This window comes from Phyllobates terribilis, unplaced genomic scaffold, assembly GCF_046119375.1.
Source record: "Phyllobates terribilis strain yellow unplaced genomic scaffold, ASM4611937v1 Scaffold_12__6_contigs__length_324123572, whole genome shotgun sequence".
Classification (NCBI taxonomy): Eukaryota; Metazoa; Chordata; class Amphibia; order Anura; family Dendrobatidae; genus Phyllobates; species Phyllobates terribilis.
In genome coordinates this window covers 98,624,866-98,643,914 of record NW_027362772.1, presented here as the reverse complement: position 1 = coordinate 98,643,914, position 19,049 = coordinate 98,624,866, and the positions used below count along the sequence as shown (strand labels likewise).

Here is a 19,049-nt window from a genome sequence, read left to right as displayed (position 1 = left end):
AAGTTATAGCTCTCAGAATAGAGATGCAAAAAAAATCTTTTTTCAACAAAATAGTTTTGTGTAAAAGTGCCAAAACATAAAAAAAAGATATAAATGTGGTAACCGCTGTAAACATACTGATCCGAAGAATAACGCTGCCTTATCAATTTTACCACACGCGGAACGGCATAAAAAAATAACAAAAAAAACAATTCCTGAATTGTTGGTTTTTGTTTATTCTGCCTCCCAAAATTGGAATAGAAAGCGATAAAAAAAGGTCACATGCCCGAAAATGGTACCAATAAAAACGTCAGCTCATCCCGCAAAAAACAAGCCGCCACATGACTCTTTCAGCCAAAATATGGAAAAATTATAGCTCTCAAAATATGGCGATGCAAAAACTAGTCTTTGCAACAAAAAAAAGCGTCTTTTAGTGTGTGACAGCTGCCAATCATAAAAACCCGATATAAATCTGGTATCTTTGCAATCGCACCGACCTAAAGAATAAAGCTGTCTAATCACTTATACCATACGAGGAATGGCATAAAAAATAAAACCAATTCTTCACCTGCTGCTGAATTGTTCATTCTGCCTCCCAAAGATAGCAGTAAGGCTCGGCTCACATTTATCCTGCGCTCTACGCTGAGCACTTACACCGGGGTTTCCATGTAAATCTCTGAAATATGGAACCCCCGGCGGAAGATTCCCTGTAATGAGCCAGATGGAGGCACCGTAGACGCCGTCTGGCCTGTGATCTCACGGTGTCTGTCTTTTTATTAGGCGTGCATAAAAGTGCCGTTAGCCACAGTTTTGTGAACTTCGGAAAAAAGGACACCGTTAAACAGAGGCCAGAGGGAGTCCAGAGTAACTCTGCTGCCTCATTATAGTGAATGGATCCCTCGGGATAGGGTTGGGGCTGTGGCTGTGTTGGGGCTGGGGCTGGGGCTGTGTTGGGGCTGGGGATGTGTTGAGGCTGGGGATGTGTTGAGGCTGGGGATGTGTTGAGGCTGGGGATGTGTTGAGGCTGGGGATGTGTTGAGGCTGGGGATGTGTTGAGGCTGGGGATGTGTTGAGGCTGGGGATGTGTTGAGGCTGGGGATGTGTTGAGGCTGGGGCTGTGTTGGGGCTGGGGATGTGTTGAGGCTGGGGCTGTGTTGAGGCTGGGGCTGTGTTGGGGCTGGGGCTGTGTTGGGGCTGGGGATATGTTGAGCCTGGTGCTGTGTTGAGGCTGTGTTGGGGCTGGGGCTGTGTTGGGGCTGGGGCTGTGTTGGGGCTGGGGATATGTTGAGCCTGGGGCTGTGTTGAGGCTGTGTTGGGGCTGGGGCTGTGTTGAGGCTGTGTTGGGGCTGTGTTGGGGCTGGGGCTGTGTTGGGGCTGTGTTGAGGCTGTGGTGAGGCTGGGGCTGTGTTGGGGCTGGGGCTGTGTTGGGGCTGGGGATATGTTGAGCCTGGGGCTGTGTTGAGGCTGTGTTGGGGCTGGGGCTGTGTTGGGGCTGTGGTGAGGCTGGGGCTGTGGTGAGGCTGGGGCTGTGTTAGGGCTGGGGCTGTGTTAGGGCTGGGGCTGTGTTAGGGCTGGGGCTGTGTTAGGGCTGGGGCTGTGTTAGGGCTGGGGCTGTGTTGGGGCTGGGGCTGTGTTGAGGCTGGGGCTGTGTTGAGGCTGGGGCTGTGTTGAGGCTGGGGCTGTGTTGGGGCTGTGTTGAGGCTGTGGTGAGGCTGGGGCTGTGTTGGGGCTGGGGCTGTGTTGGGGCTGGGGCTGTGTTGGGGCTGGGGCTGTGTTGGGGCTGTGGTGAGGCTGGGGCTGTGTTGGGGCTGGGGCTGTGGCTGTGATTTTTTCAAAAGTAAAGAAAAAAAACGATGATGATATGGCAACTAGTGTTGAGTGCAAGTGCTTACTACTTGAGTTTGCAAGAGTATCGCAGGTGCTCGGGTGACATGCTCAAGTCTCCGCCCCATATGTTTTGCGGTTATGAAACAGCCAAAAAAACACGCGGGGATTGCCTGCCATACAAGAGCAATCCCTGCATGGTTTTTTTGGGGTGTCTAACAACCGTGAAACATGCGGGCGGGGACTCAAGCATGTCACTCACTTCCCTTCTGAACCCTGCCGCGCGCCCAAACAGTGGTTTTCGCCCGCATATGGGGTATCTGCTTACTCAGGAGAAATTGCACAACAAATTTTGTGGTCCATTTTTTCCTGTTACCCTTGTAAAAATAAAGTAACATTTTTGTGAAAAAAAGTTAAATGTTCATTATTTTCTTCCACATTCCAAAAATTCCTGTGAAGCACCTGAAGGGTTAATAAACTTCTTGAATGTGGTTTCGAGGGGTGCAGCTTTTAGAATAGTGTCACTTTTGGGTATTTTCTGTCATAAAGGCCCCTAAAAATCACTTTAAATGTGATGTGGTCCCTAAAAAAATGGTTTTGTAAATTTTGTTGGAAAAATTAGAAATCGTTGGTCAACTTTTAACCCTTATAGCTTCCTAATAAAACAAAATTTTGGCTCCAAAATTGTGCTGATGTAAAGTAGACATGTGGGAAATGTTATTTATTAACTATTTTGTGTGACATATCTCTCAGATTTAAGGGCATGAAAATTCAAAGTTTAAAAATTGCTAAATTTTCAACATTTTCGCCAAATTTCTGATTTTTTCACAAATAAACGCAAGTGATATCAAAGAAATTTTACCACTATCATGAAGTACAATAAGTCATGAAAAAACAAACATTCTCAGAATTAGTGGGATCCGTTGAAGCATCCAGAGTTATTACCACAAAGTGACACTGGTCAGATTTGTAAAATTTGGCCTGGTCATTAACCCCTTACTTACCGGGGACGTATTAGTACGCATATTTGCGTACCCTCCGTTCAGTGAGGGCTGCTGCGCTGAGCCCGCACTGAACGGAGCACATGTCAGCTGATTCTTACAGCTGACATGTGCCCGCAACAGCCGCGGGTGGAATCGCGATCCACCCGCGGCTGTTAACCAGTTAAATGCTGCTGTCAATCTCCGACAGCAGCATTTAACGCGCGCTTCCGGGTAGCGCGTCATAAGCCCCGCCCACCGGCGACCCAGTCACGTGATCGCGGGTCACCGATGGGTGGGCATGACAACCCAGGGTCTGCAGCAGACGCCTGTGGTTGTCATGATCTTGTCGCTATGAGCGCCACCTAGTGGTCGGCGCTCATAGCACAGGACCATTTCTGCTGCATGCAGGGGACCTGCTCGTCCCCTGTATGTAGCAGAGGCGATCGGATAGTTGCTGCTTCTAGTCTCCTATGGAGACAATAGAAGCATGCAAAAAGTAAAAAAAAAAAGTTTTTAAAAATATAAAAAAAAATAAAAAAATATAAAAGTTTAAATCACCCCCCTTTCGCCCCATTCAAAATAAAATATATAAAAAAAAAACCCCACATACACATATTTGGTATCGCCGCGTTCAGAATCGCCCGATCTATCAATATAAAAAAAAAATTATTCCGATCGGTAAACGGCGTAGCGAGAAAAAAATTCTAAACGCCAGAATTACGTTTTTTGGTCGCCGCAAAATTGCAATAAAATGCAATAACGGGCGATCAAAACATCGGATCTACCCCAAAAGTTATCAATAAAAACGTCAGCCTGGCACGCAAAAAATAAGCCATCAACCAGCCCCACATCACGAAAAATGGAGACGCTACGGGTCTTAGAAAATGGCGCTATTTTTTTATTTATTTTTTTTACCAAATTTTGGAATTTTTTTTCACCACTTAAATATAAAAGAACCTATACATGTTTGGTGTCTATGAACTCGTAATGACCTGTAGAATAAGAAGGGCAGGTCAGTTTTAGCATTCAGTGAACATGGTAAAAAAAAATAATAAAAAACAACTGTGGTATTGCACTTTTTTTGCAATTTTACCGCACTTGGAATTTTTTTCCCGTACAGGATATGATAAAACTAGTAATGGCGTTGAAAAGTACAACTCGTCCCGCAAAAAATAAGCCCTCACATGGCCATATTGACCAAAAAATAAAAACGCTATGGCTCTGGGAACAAGGGGAGCAAAAACGAAAATGCAAAAACGAAAAATGCTCCGGGGCTTAAGGACATAATTGGCTCCGCCCTTAAGGGGTTAAAGTGATCCCTATTTTTTGCATATCTTCTCTTTGGTATATTGTATTATATGCATATGTTGATCTCTGGATGGTGCCAGCCTTACTTAGGGCTCTTTCACATGTCAGTATCTCCGGTACGAGTGGTGACAGTTTCCACATGTACCAGAGACACTGACACACGCAGAATGGGTCTGTGCACATGTTAGTGTGTTTTCACAGACCGCTTGTCCGTGTGAGCCACACGGAGACAAGTCTGTTTTTTTGCGGACACACGGTCCGCAAAATGTACCACACGGATGACATCCATGTGTCATTCATGTGACACATAACGGCGCCTGGGAATCAGCGCTAGTTAGCGCTGTTCCCAAACGCCGGCGCTGAACACTTCCCTCATCATGGTTCCTGCCAGTGCTGTGATCAGCACCAGCAGGGACAATGCTGAGGGTAGTGGTAGTCTGTTCCCAGTGTCCACCTGTGTAAAAATAAGAATGAAATAATAAAATCCATGTACTCACCTCTCCTAGGTGTTCCCCGCTGTAATCCATCCAACTGCTGCTGCAGAGGAGCCATGGACAATAAGCCGCTCCAAAGCTGCAGCTCAGGAGCGATGTTCTGTCACTCACTGAGCGCAGCTCCGGAGCGGCTCATTCTTCCTGGCTCCTCCAAGTTGAAAGTTCTATAGAAAAGGGCTTTTAATGCCCAAAGTCATTTGAACAGTTTTGGGTGGAGGAGAATATTGTGGTCTAGAGGCAAAATGGTGATCACACGATTGTGATACGGCCGGACTACACCACAGATAAAGAAGCCACAGCCGTTGACTGAGAAGAATCTGCATTTAGTGGTTACTACTCACCTGGGCAGTCATATGTAGGAATCTCCTCCTTACACCGCTCATCAGCCCTCACATATGTCTCTGTAGTATTAATATGGGTCAGATCTTCACCCTGAAACAAATATTATAAAAGTCACAGACAGATAGAGAAGTCCCATCTATGATCAGCTCTAATCCGGCCATCTCCACTGGTCTCATTACACAAGTATAGAACAAGACTGAACACAAGACCTTCACAGGTGCCTACACATCATAGGGGAGATCTCATGACACCTTCTCTCCATCTACCTGATGATCCTGAGGAACGTTGGGATCTTCTTGTTTACAGTCCTGTGGAAGAAGAGGACGGGGACATCTCTCTGGTGTTGTCCTCTTACTGGATAGATCTGGGGGAAACACATACAGAGACTGAATTCATTCTTTACATACAGATAATTATAGGCCGTGTGTATTTAGTCCTGTCTATTACCTGGTGATGTGAGGGGCTGGGGAACCTCCATCATGACGTCCTTGTACAGATCTTTGTGTCCTTCTAAATACTCCCACTCCTCCATGGAGAAATAGACAGCGACATCCTGACACCTTATAGGAACCTGACACATACAATGATACCGTCACCCCCTCGATCCCTCCATAGCGTTACTGTATAATGTCCCAGCATTCCCAGCAGTGTCACCTCTCCAGTCAGCAGCTCAATCATCTTGTAGGCGAGTTCTAGTATCTTCTGGTCATTGATGTCCTCATGTATCAGGGGGTGAGATGGAGGCCCTGTGATTGAGCTCAGGGGTCTTCCCCATCCCTCAGACACAGGGCCCTGACAGTGCTCACTCTTCTTCACTACTGTGTAATCCTGGTTATGGAGAGACACATTAATAAATCTCACTCCAGACATTTCCAGAGTCCTCACCTCTCCAGTTCTGTCCATCTGTTGTTCCCATAGATAAGAATGATGTAATGTGAGGTCATCAGAATCTCTCACCTCTCCAGTAATCCGGAAGAGGATCTCTAGGGTGAGGTGTAATATCCTCTCCGCCATCTTGTCTCTGTCCATGTCCATCCTGGATAGTTCAATCATATATAGAGGATCTTCAGTAGAGTATCCAATACTGTAAAGACCTGAATGAGAAGATGATGAGCCGATGTAATATCATAAAAATCCAGTGCAATAAGGGAAACATATGAGATTTATTATTTTACAGTATTTAGTTTTCTTCTTTACATCTAGTAATAAAACCTATATATTTTAGGCCACAGACAACAAGCAGTTTCTTCCTCTGAATCTGCAGCTGAATACGTTTCTCATAGACTCATCGTCCATAACGCTAATTCTCATCTCATTTACTGACACTGGAATCGGCATTAGCAATACTGCAGGAGATATTGTCACGCACAGTGTAGGAAAGACAAAGTGCAACACAAAGAGATCAGGGGAAGGGAGCCCAGACACTAAGGACAGAGAGGATGGAGACCTCCTAGGCTGATCTGATATCACCCTGTCCTTCCCTACCATCCCTATATTGGTTGCTCACCAATAGCCGAACAGGAACCTAAAACACTGTCTCTCTCTAGAGCTAGGGTCTGGCTAGGAAACGAAAAAGGGATGAGCGCTAGTCGCTCCCCACTAACACCAAAGACAGCAAGGGGAGACAGACACGGGGGAAGTAGCTTAGCTTGAGTCGACTTAAGAGAGATTGCACACATGTCCTCTTCCCACCAGAGAGGAAGTAAGAACTGCACTTGCTCCAAGCCTTCACAAAAGGTCATGTGAATATCACCGGCACCTCCCTACTGCAAAGTGAAAGTATTTATACACCCAGGCCAGGGTGTTAACTAGCAACAGGAAGGTAGCCGCTGGGTCCTAGAGTCAAAAAGATATAAGAAGGTGCCTGTAATGCCAAACAAAGATCTCCGGCAACCAACTGCAGGGCGGCTGTCTGTAACATCTGACACACCCGTGAAAGATATTCATTACACGTGACATGAGAACTAACTACCAGGGCTGTGGAGTTGGAAAGCCAAACCTCCAACTCCTCAATTTCCATGATACCAACTCCACGACTCCCTCATACACGGCTCATGTTTAAGTGATAACTACTGTAGCACAGATTCATCTCAGCTAGAAGTCTAAACTCTTAGATCAGGAATAGGACAGACATTTATAGGACATTTCATAACTTTCCCAAATTCTTATGAAAAAATATTCCCCACAAACTGCATTGAACTACTATACCCAATTTATTATTTATTTTAGGAGTTGGAGTCGGTCCATGTTATACTGATTCCGACCCCACCAAAATGGACACGGACTCCACAGCCCTGCTAACTACTTCATGATGAGGACGACATCTTCATCTTCTACTACGGGTTTAGAAACCTATTTGGCCACAGTCAGTCACTGACTACATCACCACCGGTTGTCTATATGAATGTTTCCCGTCTTCCCCAGACTGTAATCTTCTATCACGTTAGATCTCATGTCTGATTCACACACAGAAGTTTGAGGCATTTAGAAATGCTTTTTTGTTCCACAAACACTGGGAATAGAAATTATTTGATACCAAAGTCTCCATGTACAGTGTTTTATGGGGCTTATTTCTGGTGTTAGGCTTTCCTATATTACAAGAAAAATACCAGGAAAAAGCAATGTTTCAAAAGAAAATTGGTGCCAACAATTCTTGTAAAAAGAAAAAAACATGCAAAAAGCAAGACACATTTTATTATTTCAAGTATCAAGGCTCCTGCACCACCTCGTTGATACTTGAACAGATCCACCTGTTATCATGAACATATACCAAAATTCAAGGGTACGTGGTGTTCTGCTCAAAATACAAAAAGTAATAATCCAGCAAAAAAGAAAATGAAGGCGGCACTCATCAGTCTCGTAAAAAAACGTCATGTCCCTTATTTCATTTCTAGTTTAAAAGTGGCAAGCATGGAGAGCGGGGAGGAAAAATACGGACAACAGCCGTTTCGCGCTTGTAGCAGCGCTTCTGCGGGTCCAGGTAATCAGGTGACGTAGAGACAGGTGTAAACACATAAAACTATTTGTCCCCTTTTTATTAGGATTAGAGAGTGCCTTCATTCTATAGAGACAAAAAAAGGATCACAGAGGTTTATCAAACATGTAACTGACTGTCATGGTGCCGACTCAAAAGTCTTGAAATTTGCCGGGTTAGAAATAGTTAAATCCCCTGATAGAGGGGGGGGGGGGGGGGAAATCACAAAAAAAATACTTCTGCAAAGAGAAGCTTAGTGGATTCTGTGATCCAACGCTAATGACCCTTTAGGATTAAACAATTGATCCTATTTTTCTATGTTTTTATAACATTTTATATTTGTTTTTTTAACATGTTGCAGCCTGCAGTAACCTTCGCTCCACCATACCGCTGCACGACCAGCTCTACCCCCGCATACTGTATCCTTACCCATCCCCTGTAGACTGTGAGCCCTCGCGGGCAGGGTCCTCGCTCCTCCTGGACCACTCGCCGACTTGTATTGTTCAAAATTTATTGTAATTGTTTGTGCTGTGTACAGTACAGACCAAAAGTTTGGACACACCTTCTCATTTAAAGATTTTTCTGTATTTTCATGACTATGAAAATTGTACATTCACACTGAAGGCATCAAAACTATGAATTAACACATGTGGAATTATATACTTAACAAAAAAAGTGTGAAACAACTGAAAATATGTCTTATATTCTAGGTTCTTCAGAGTAGCCACCTTTTGCTTTGATGACTGCTTTGCACACTCTTGGCATTCCCTTGATGAGCTTCAAGAGGTAGTCACCGGAAATGGTTTTCACTTCACAGGTGTGCCCTGTCAGGTTTAATAAGTGGGATTTCTTGCCTTATGAATGGGGTTGGGACCATCAGTTGTGTTGTGCAGAAGTCTGGTGGATACACAGCTGATAGTCCTACTGAATAGACTGTTAGAATTTGTATTATGGCAAGAAAAAAGCAGCTAAGTAAAGAAAAACGAGTGGCCATCATTACTTCAAGAAATGGAAGTCAGTCAGTCCGAAAAATTGGGCAAACTTTGAACGTGTCCCCAAGTGCAGTTGCAAAAACCATCAAGCGCTACAAAGAAACTGGCTCACATGAGGACCGCCCCAGGAAAGGAAGACCAAGAATCACCTCTGCTCCTAAGTTTATCCGAGTCACCAGCCTCAGAAATCGCAGGTTAACAGCAGCTCAGATTAGAGACCAGGTCAATGCCACACAGAGTTCTAGCAGCAGACACATCTCTACAAAAACTGTTAAGAGGAGACTTTGTGCAGCAGGCCTTCATGGTAAAATAGCTGCTAGGAAACCACTGCAAAGGATAGGCAACAAGCAGAAGAGACATGCTTGGGCTAAATAACACAAGGAATGGACATTAGACCAGTGGAAATCTGTGCTTTGGTCTGATGAGTTCAAATTTGAGATCTTTGGTTCCAACCACCGTGTCTTTGTGCGACGCAGAAAAGGTGAACGGATGGACTCTACATGCCTGGTTCCCACCGCGAAGCATGGAGGAGGAGGTGTGATGGTGTGGGGGGGCTTTGCTGGTGACACTGTTGGGGATTTATTCAAAATTGAAGGCATACTGAACCAGCATGGCTACCACAGCATCTTGCAGCGGCATGCTATTCCATCCAGTTTGCGTTCAGTTGGACCATCATTTATTTTTCAACAGGACAATGACCCCAAACACACCTCCAGGCTGTGTAAGGGCTATTTGACCAAGAAGGAGAGTGATGGGGTGCTACGCCAGATGACCTGGCCTCCACAGTCACCAGACCTGAACCCAATCGAGATGGTTTGGGGTGAGCTGGACCGCAGAGTGAAGGCAAAAGGGCCAACAAGTGCTAAGCATCGCTGGGAACTCCTTCAAGATTGTTGGAAGACCATTTCCGGTGACTACCTCTTGAAGCTCATCAAGAGAATGCCTAGAATGTGCAAGGCTGTCATCAAAGTAAAAGGTGGCTACTTTGAAGAACCTAGAATATAAGACATATTTTCAGTTGTTTCACACTTTTTTGTTAAGTATATAATTCCACATGTTTTAATTCATAGTTTTGATGCCTTCAGTGTGAATGTACAATTTTCATAGTCATGAAAATACAGAAAAATCTTTAAATGAGAAGGTGTGTCTGTACTGTATATCCCCTTCAAATGGATTGAATGGCGCTATAATAATAAATAATAATAACAATGTTGTTGACGTATTATGTGTTTACACCTGTGTCTCTACGTCACCTGATTACCAGGACCCGCAGAAGCGCTGCTACAAGCGCGAAACGGCGGTTGTCCGTCTATTTCCTCCCCACTCTCCATGCTTGCCACTTTTAAACTAGAAATGAAATAAAGGATATGACGTTTCTTCGAGACTGGTAAATGCCGTCTTCATTTTTCTTTTTTGCTGGATTATTACTTTTTATTATTAACAAGTTAAACAGTTGATTTAAAAAAAATTAACTCTTTTAGGCACCATAACAGATGTACACCGCAGGGATGAACAGGTGCAGCCGCAACAAAAACCCTGACAGCTGAACCACTTGCTGCTGTCAAAAGCAAACATGGCATCTAAGAAGGTTTGACTCAACGGACCTCCTCCCCCAAGTACTCGATAGCATGGGACTGCCTAGATACTACGGTACTTAAATGCCTAATAATGGTGCATGGCAGTGAAGTATCTAGAGTCTGATGGGCCCCATCATTCAGAATATATATATATATATATATATAGTAAGGCGGCGGTGTTCACACCGTGCAGTAACTGAGGCAGTGACCCAAGCAAGTCCAACATAAACAGCTTTTATTTCAGCAACTCACGGGTTAACAGAAAGTCCTCCGGTTAGCAGCCGGGTTAACAGAAAGTCCATACACAATGGTTGCCGTGGGCAACGGCTGTGCCGGTCGCTCAGAGCCTGACAGGTGCAGAGGGTTCCCAGGCATGGGTTCAGCCACCCTCAATCCTGCTGAGGTTTCCTGCTGTGCTCCTAGCAGGTTCCAACATAGAACAACAATAATCCTTAGAGCATGGGTTTTAAAGGATCTGTGGCAAGAGCCACTGGAAAACCCGGGTTGGAGGGAGGAGGCCGCCCCACTGCCTCCTGTGACCTCCTCCCAGAAATGAAGGCCCTGTCAGGTTTTTACTAATCTGCCTTAGCCAGATAGCCTGACTAGGTCAATGCTCACCTTCATTCCTGCATTGTAGCCACAGGTGTGTCTGTGACTGCAATGCACTCCAATGGTTTTAATAGGTCTCTGTACACATTCTGGGGGAGATAGACCGTCCCTCGTACACGATCCGGGTCACTGCCTCACAATATATATTGTATAAGGATAGGCAAGAAACAATAAGTATATGTAAAAAAAAACAAAAATAACAAAAAAGAAGATAAGTATAGGTAGGGAAGGATAAGTATTGATAAAAAAGCATAACTATAGATAAATATAGGTAAGAAACAATAAGTATATTTAAAAAAAAAAAAATAAGTATAGGTAAAAAAAGATAAGAATACATAATAAAGGCTAAATATATTTCAATTCAATAAAAATAAGAAAAAAAGGGTAAGTGTAATTAAGGATAAGTATAGCTAGGTAAGGATAACTGTAGGTACGAGAGGATGAGTATGGGAAAAAAGAAGAAATATAGGTAAGTACACTGCTCAAAAAAATAAAGGGAACACTTAAATAACAGAATATAACTCCAAGTAAATCAAACTTCTGTGAAATCAAACTGTTCACTTAGGAAGCAACACTGATTGACAATCAATTTCACATGCTGTTGTGCAAATGGAATAGACAATAGATGGAAATTATTGGCAATTATCAAGTCGCCCTCAATAAAGGAGTGGTTGTGCAGGTGGGGACCACAGACCACATCTCAGTACCAATGCTTTCTGGCTGATGTTTTGGTCACTTTTGAATGTTGGTTGTGCTTTCACACTCGTGATAGCATGAGACAGACCCTACAACCCACAGAAGTTGCTCAGGTAATGCAGCTCATCCAGGATGGCACATCAATGGGAGCTGTGGCAAGAAGGTTTGCTGTGTCTGTCAGCGTAGTGTCCAGAGGCTGGAGGCGCTACCAGAAGACAGGCCAGTACACCAGGAGACGTGGAGAGGGCCATAGGAGGGCAACAACCCAGCAGCAGGACTGCTACCTCTGGCTTTGTGCAAGGAGGAACAGGAGGAGCACTGCCAGAGCCCTGCAAAATGACCTCCAGCAGGCCACAAATGTGCATGTGTCTGCACAAACGGTTAGAAACCGAATCCATGAGGGTGGTATGAGGGCCCGACGTCCACAGATGGGGGGTTGTGATCACAGCCCAACACCGTGCAGGACACTTAGCATTTGCCACAGAACACCAGGATTGGCAAAGTCGTCATTGGCGCCCTGGGCTCTTCACAGATGAAAGCAGGTTCACACTGAGCACATGTGGCAGACATGACAGAGTCTGGAGACGCCGTGGAGAGCTATCTGCTGCTTGCAACATCCTTCAGCATGACCGGTTTGGCAGTGGGTCTGTAATGGTGTGGGGTGGCATTTCTTTGGAGGGCCGCACAGCCCTCCACGTGCTCGCCAGAGGTAGCCTGACTGCCATTACGTACCGAGATGAGATCCTCAGACCCCTTGTGAGACCATATGCTGGAGCGGTTGGCCCTGGGTTCCTCCTAATGCAGGACAATGCCAGACCTCATATGGCTGGAGTGTGTCAGCAGTTCCTGCAAGATGAAGGCATTGAAGCTATGGACTGGCCGCCCATTCCTCAGACCTGAATCCGATTGAGCACATCTGGGACATCATGTCTCGCTCCATCCACCAACATCACGTTGCACCACAGACTGTCCAGGAGTTGGCGGAAGCTTTACTCCAGGTCTGGGAGGAGATCCCACAGGAGACCATCCGCAACCTCATCAGGAGCATGCCCAGGCGTTGTAGGGAGGTCATACAGGCACGTGGAGGCCACACACAATACTGAGCCTCATTGTGACTTGTTTTAAGGACATTACATCAAAGTTGGATCAGCCTGTAGTGTGTTTTTCCACTTTAATTTTGGGGGTGACTCCAAATCCAGGCCTCCATTGGTTAATAAATTTGATTTCCATTGATGATTTTTGTGTGATTTTGTTGTCAACTTTGTACAGAACAAAGTATTCAATGAGAATGTTTCATTCATTCAGATCTAGGATGTGTTATTTCAGTGTTCCCTTTATTTTTTTTGAGCAGTGTACATATTACGTTCTATCTAAATATCTTGATTATTGTATCAAAAAATGATTAAATGTCTGATGTTCACATTGTACTACAATAAATTTTTCACTTAAATATAAACAATATATGTGGGAGTCGGAGTCGGTGTAAGGGAAATTGAGGAGTCGGAGTCGCAGGTTTGGCTTACCGACTCCACAGCCCTGACTACAACCCCCCAACCGACTGTCTCCTCCCCCGTTCCTGTAGAATGTAAGCCCGCAGGGGCAGGGTCCTCCTCCCCCTGTACCCGTCTATCATTGTTAGTTTACTGTAAGTGATATCTGTATTTGGTATGTAACCCCTTCTTATGTACAGCACCATGGAATCAATGGCGCTATATAAATAATAATAATAATACAAATGGGGGCACATAGGCGACATTACTAATATATGGGGGCACATAGGCGACATTACTAATATATGGGGGCACATAGGCGACATTACTAATACATGGGGGCACACAGGGGGCATTACTGATATACTGGGGCACACAGGGGGCATTACTAATATATGGGAGCACATAGGCGACATTACTAATATATAGGGGCACATAGGCGACATTACTAATATATGGGGGCACACAGGGGGCATTACTGATATGGGGGCACACAGGCGACATTAGTAATACATGGGGGCACACGGGGGCATTACTGATACATGGGGCACACAGGGGATATTATTGATACATGGGGCACACAGGGGGCATTACTAATACATGGGGCACACAGGGGGCATTGCTGATACATGGGGCATACAGGGGGCATTGCTGATACATGGGGCACACAGGGGGCATTGCTGATACATGGGGCACACAGGGGGCATTACTGATACATGGGGGCATAACTGATACATGGGGGCATTACTGATACATGGGGGCATTACTGATACATGGGGGCATTACTGATACATGGGGGCACACAGGGGGCATTACTGATATATGGGGGCACACAGGGGGCATTACTGATATATGGGGGCACACAGGGGGCATTACTAATATATGGGGGCACACAGGGGGCATTACTGATATATGGGGGCACACAGGGGGCATTACTGATATATGGGGGCGCACAGGGGGCATTACTGATATATGGGGGCGCACAGGGGGCATTACTGATATATGGGGGCACACAGGGGGCATTACTGATATATGGGGGCACACAGGGGGCATTACTGATATATGGGGGCACACAGGGGGCATTACTGATATATGGGGGCACACAGGTGATATTACTGATATATGGGGGCACACAAGGGGCATTACTGATATATGGGGGCACACAGGAGATATTACTGATATATGGGGGCACACAGGGGATATTACTGATATATGGGGGCACACAGGAGATATTACTGATATATGGGGGCACACAGGGGGCATTACTGATATATGGGGGCACACGGGGCATTACTGATATATGGGGCACACAGGGGGCATTACTGATATATGGGGGCACACAGGGGATATTACTGATATATGGGGGCACACAGGAGATATTACTGATATATGGGGGCACACAGGAGATATTACTGATATATGGGGGCATACAGGGGATATTACTGATATATGGGGCACACAGGGGGCATTACTAATATATGGGGGCACACAGGGGATATTACTGATATATGGGGGCATTACTGATATATGGGGGCACACAGGGGACATTACTGATATATGGGGCACACAGGGGGCATTACTGATATATGGGGGCACACAGGGGGCATTACTGATATATGGGGGCACACAGGGGGCATTACTGATATATGGGGGCACACAGGGGATATTACTGATATATGGGGGCACACAGGGGATATTACTGATATATGGGGGCACACAGGGGATATTACTGATATATGGGGGCGCACAGGGGACATTACTGATATATGGGGCACACAGGGGGCATTACTGATATATGGGGGCACACAGGGGATATTACTGATATATGGGGGCACACAGGGGATATTACTGATATATGGGGGCGCACAGGGGGCATTACTGATATATGGGGGCACACAGGGGACATTACTGATATATGGGGCACACAGGAAGCATTACTGATATATGGGGGCACACAGGGGATATTACTGATATATGGGGGCACACAGGGGGCATTACTGATATATGGGGGCACACAGGTGATATTACTGATATATGGGGGCACACAAGGGGCATTACTGATATATGGGGGCACACAGGGGATATTACTGATATATGGGGGCACACAGGGGGCATTACTGATATATGGGGGCACACAGGTGATATTACTGATATATGGGGGCACACAGGGGACATTACTGATATATGGGGCACACAGGAAGCATTACTGATATATGGGGGCACACAGGGGATATTACTGATATATGGGGGCACACAGGGGGCATTACTGATATATGGGGGCACACAGGTGATATTACTGATATATGGGGGCACACAAGGGGCATTACTGATATATGGGGGCACACAGGGGGCATTACTGATATATGGGGGCACACAGGGGATATTAGTGATATATAGGGGCACACAGGGGACATTACTGATATATGGGGGCACACAGGGGGCATTACTGATATATGGGGGCACACAGGGGGCATTACTGATATATGGGGGCACACAGGGGGCAGTTATACTATTTCGGGCACATAGGAGGAGTTCTGAGGGGAATATTATCTTGTGGGGTCACAGGGGAGAAGGGAGAGTTATTACAGCGGCCGGTACAGAGGGGAGGCCATTACTGTCTGGAGGAGAACAGGAAACCGCAATCACTGCAGAGACACAAATAGGAATCGCAGGTGTGAATAAGGACTATAGCGAGTGTGATAATTGTGTACAGCGCTGCAGAGTATGGCGGCGATATAGAAGGAAGAAATAATCCGCATAGAGTATAACGCGGAGTCTGTACAGAGCCGCACCTGCAGAGCCGCGCACTGGAACAGGAGGAGCCACGTGGGGAAAGGCAGCGTGAAGTATGGAAGCTGCTGATTGGATGACGTCACCAGAAAGGGCGGGGCCTCTTCCAGTCCACTGCGGTCGAAGCTGAATCCTAGGACCTCTGCTGACGTCAGGTCCATGTGACCATGCGGAGTGATGACGTCACCGGAAGGGGCGGTGCCTTCACACACCGCTGAGCCGATGGCAGGAAGCAGCGCTCAGTGCTGCTGTGCTGAGGTGTCTACATCGGCGCTGTTCTTCTGTGCTCCTCATTGTCTCCTGCGCTGTACACAGTCCCGCACTGCCACCACTAGATGGCGCTGCTCCCGGCTCCTCATTGTCTCCTGCGCTGTACACAGTCCCGCACTGCCACCATTAGATGGCGCTGCTCCCGGCTCCTCATTGTCTCCTGCGCTCTACACAGTCCCGCACTGCCACCACTAGATGGCGCTGCTCCCGGCTCCTCATCGTCTCCTGCGCTGTACACAGTCCCGCACTGCCACCACTAGATGGCGCTGCTCCCGGCTCCTCATCGTCTCCTGCGCTGTACACAGTCCCGCACTGCCACCTCTAGATGGCGCTGCTCCCGGCTCCTCATTGTCTCCTGCGCTGTACACAGTCCCGCACTGCCACCACTAGATGGCGCTGCTCCCGGCTCCTCATTGTCTCCTGCGCTGTACACAGTCCCGCACTGCCACCACTAGATGGCGCTGCTCCCGGCTCCTCATTGTCTCCTGCGCTGTACACAGTCCCGCACTGCCACCACTAGATGGCGCTGCTCCCGGCTCCTCATTGTCTCCTGCGCTGTACACAGTCCCGCACTGCCACCACTAGATGGCGCTGCTCCCGGCTCCTCATTGTCTCCTGCGCTGTACACAGTCCCGCACTGCCACCACTAGATGGCGCTGCTCCCGGCTCCTCATTGTCTCCTGCGCTGTACACAGTCCCGCACTGCCACCACTAGATGGCGCTGCTCCCGGCTCCTCATTGTCTCCTGCGCTGTACACAGTTCCGCACTGCCACCACTAGATGGCGCTGCTCCCGGCTCCTCATCGTCTCCTGCGCTGTACACAGTCCCGCACTGCCACCACTAGATGGCGCTGCTCCCGGCTCCTCATTGTCTCCTGCGCTGTACACAGTCCCGCACTGCCACCACTAGATGGCGCTGCTCCCGGCTCCTCATTGTCTCCTGCGCTGTACACAGTCCCGCACTGCCACCATTAGATGGCGCTGCTCCCGGCTCCTCATCGTCTCCTGCGCTCTACACAGTCCCGCACTGCCACCACTAGATGGCGCTGCTCCCGGCTCCTCATCGTCTCCTGCGCTGTACACAGTCCCGCACTGCCACCACTAGATGGCGCTGCTCCCGGCTCCTCATCGTCTCCTGCGCTGTACACAGTCCCGCACTGCCACCACTAGATGGCGCTGCTCCCGGCTCCTCATTGTCTCCTGCGCTGTACACAGTCCCGCACTGCCACCACTAGATGGCGCTGCTCCCGGCTCCTCATTGTCTCCTGCGCTGTACACAGTCCCGCACTGCCACCACTAGATGGCGCTGCTCCCGGCTCCTCATTGTCTCCTGCGCTGTACACAGTCCCGCACTGCCACCACTAGATGGCGCTGCTCCCGGCTCCTCATTGTCTCCTGCGCTGTACACAGTCCCGCACTGCCACCACTAGATGGCGCTGCTCCCGGCTCCTCATTGTCTCCTGCGCTGTACACAGTTCCGCACTGCCACCACTAGATGGCGCTGCTCCCGGCTCCTCATCGTCTCCTGCGCTGTACACAGTCCCGCACTGCCACCACTAGATGGCGCTGCTCCCGGCTCCTCATTGTCTCCTGCGCTGTACACAGTTCCGCACTGCCACCTCTAGATGGCGCTGCTCCCGGCTCCTCATACACTCTGCTGTGTAGTCGCCTCTTCTGCTTTTTCTGGACAGTCTGAGGCGTTTCCTGCAGCCGCATCACAGGTCAGACAGGGTTTATTACGCTGTTGGGCTGTGTGCCCACTATGCGTTTAAGCAGCGGCAATTCCACTTAAGAAACGCTCGGTCGAAGGCCTGCCATGTTCCCCAATGATAATCCGCACATGCTGTGAAAATTTCCACTGCGGATTATCATTGCAGAAATTTCCGCAGCACTACCAATTATTTTGTGGAATTGCTGCGTTTTCGCTGCCATTGACTTGCATTGAATGTCTTAGGCTGTGTGCCCACGTAGCATTTTTCAAGCGTTTATGCTGTGGAATTTCCACAGCGGAAACGCTTGTGAAACGCTAGGTAATCCGCACCCCATGGTCCCCAAGGGGATTCCGCATGTTCTATGCACATGCTGCGGATTTTTCCGCAGCGTTTATGCTGCGTACAAAAATCCGCAGCATGTCATTTAATTTTGCAGAAGCGCAGCGGAACTCCCGCCATTGACTTGCATTGAGACGCACAGAAACCGCGACTGTACATTTTTACAAGCGGCTTCTATGCGTCTCTATGTGCGGATGGTACCCAGTTCTGGAGAAGAGGAGACTCTCATCCAGACCTGGGTACCATTGTACCTGTAAAAAAAGAATAAAATAACAAATAAAGTTTATACTCACCTGTCCGGCGTCTTCTCTCTGAATGCCGGCATCGCTTGAGGACCTGCGGCGACGTCACAGTCATGTGACCGCAGGCCCTTCACCGCTCTGTCTCGCGATATGCCGGCAGCCGGGAACCAGACAGGAACGAGCGCTGCAGCCACGCCGGGGCCTCGGGGGTGAGTATAGCTTTATTTGTTTTAATTTTTATGGTTCACACTGTATATGCTGTTTGCATGGATTTATACAGTGTGACCTAGTTGTCAAGCACTTTGCAAGTGATGCTAAAATCGCCTGGAAAGCGCTTGTCAATCTGCATGTGGATCCGCATGTATTCTGCAGGAAAAACGCATGTACAATCTGCATGTACAATCTGCATGCGTTTTTTCTGCTAGGGA

The 19,049-nt window shown here is 47.5% G+C and overlaps 2 protein-coding genes across 5 annotated transcripts in view; one reads left to right on the top strand and one right to left on the bottom strand.

Annotated features, from left to right (window-relative positions):
- Nucleotides 1–19,049, bottom strand: part of LOC141172234 (uncharacterized) — a 77,745-nt gene that overhangs the window by 4,438 nt on the left and 54,258 nt on the right. For both annotated transcript variants that reach the window (XM_073656223.1, XM_073656222.1), the window contains exons 3-7: nt 5,888–6,024; nt 5,585–5,758; nt 5,378–5,501; nt 5,197–5,294; nt 4,930–5,020 (exon numbers count right to left, since the gene is read on the bottom strand). In XM_073656223.1, coding sequence (XP_073512324.1) covers nt 4,930–5,020; nt 5,197–5,294; nt 5,378–5,501; nt 5,585–5,758; nt 5,888–6,024 — 624 coding nt within the window. The remainder of the gene's footprint in view (nt 1–4,929; nt 5,021–5,196; nt 5,295–5,377; nt 5,502–5,584; nt 5,759–5,887; nt 6,025–19,049) is intronic.
- LOC141172233 (uncharacterized) overlaps nt 16,227–19,049 on the top strand; it is a 28,599-nt gene continuing 25,776 nt past the window's right edge. The window contains exon 1 of one of the 3 annotated variants that reach the window (XM_073656221.1): nt 16,227–16,316. Coding sequence is in view for 2 of the 3 variants with exons in the window: in XM_073656219.1 (XP_073512320.1) it covers nt 17,954–18,049 (96 nt within the window). In the remaining variant the exon portion in view is untranslated. Of the gene's footprint in view, nt 16,317–17,893; nt 18,050–19,049 lie in introns of those variants that run through there. The other 2 variants (XM_073656220.1, XM_073656219.1) reach the window with 2 other exon arrangements.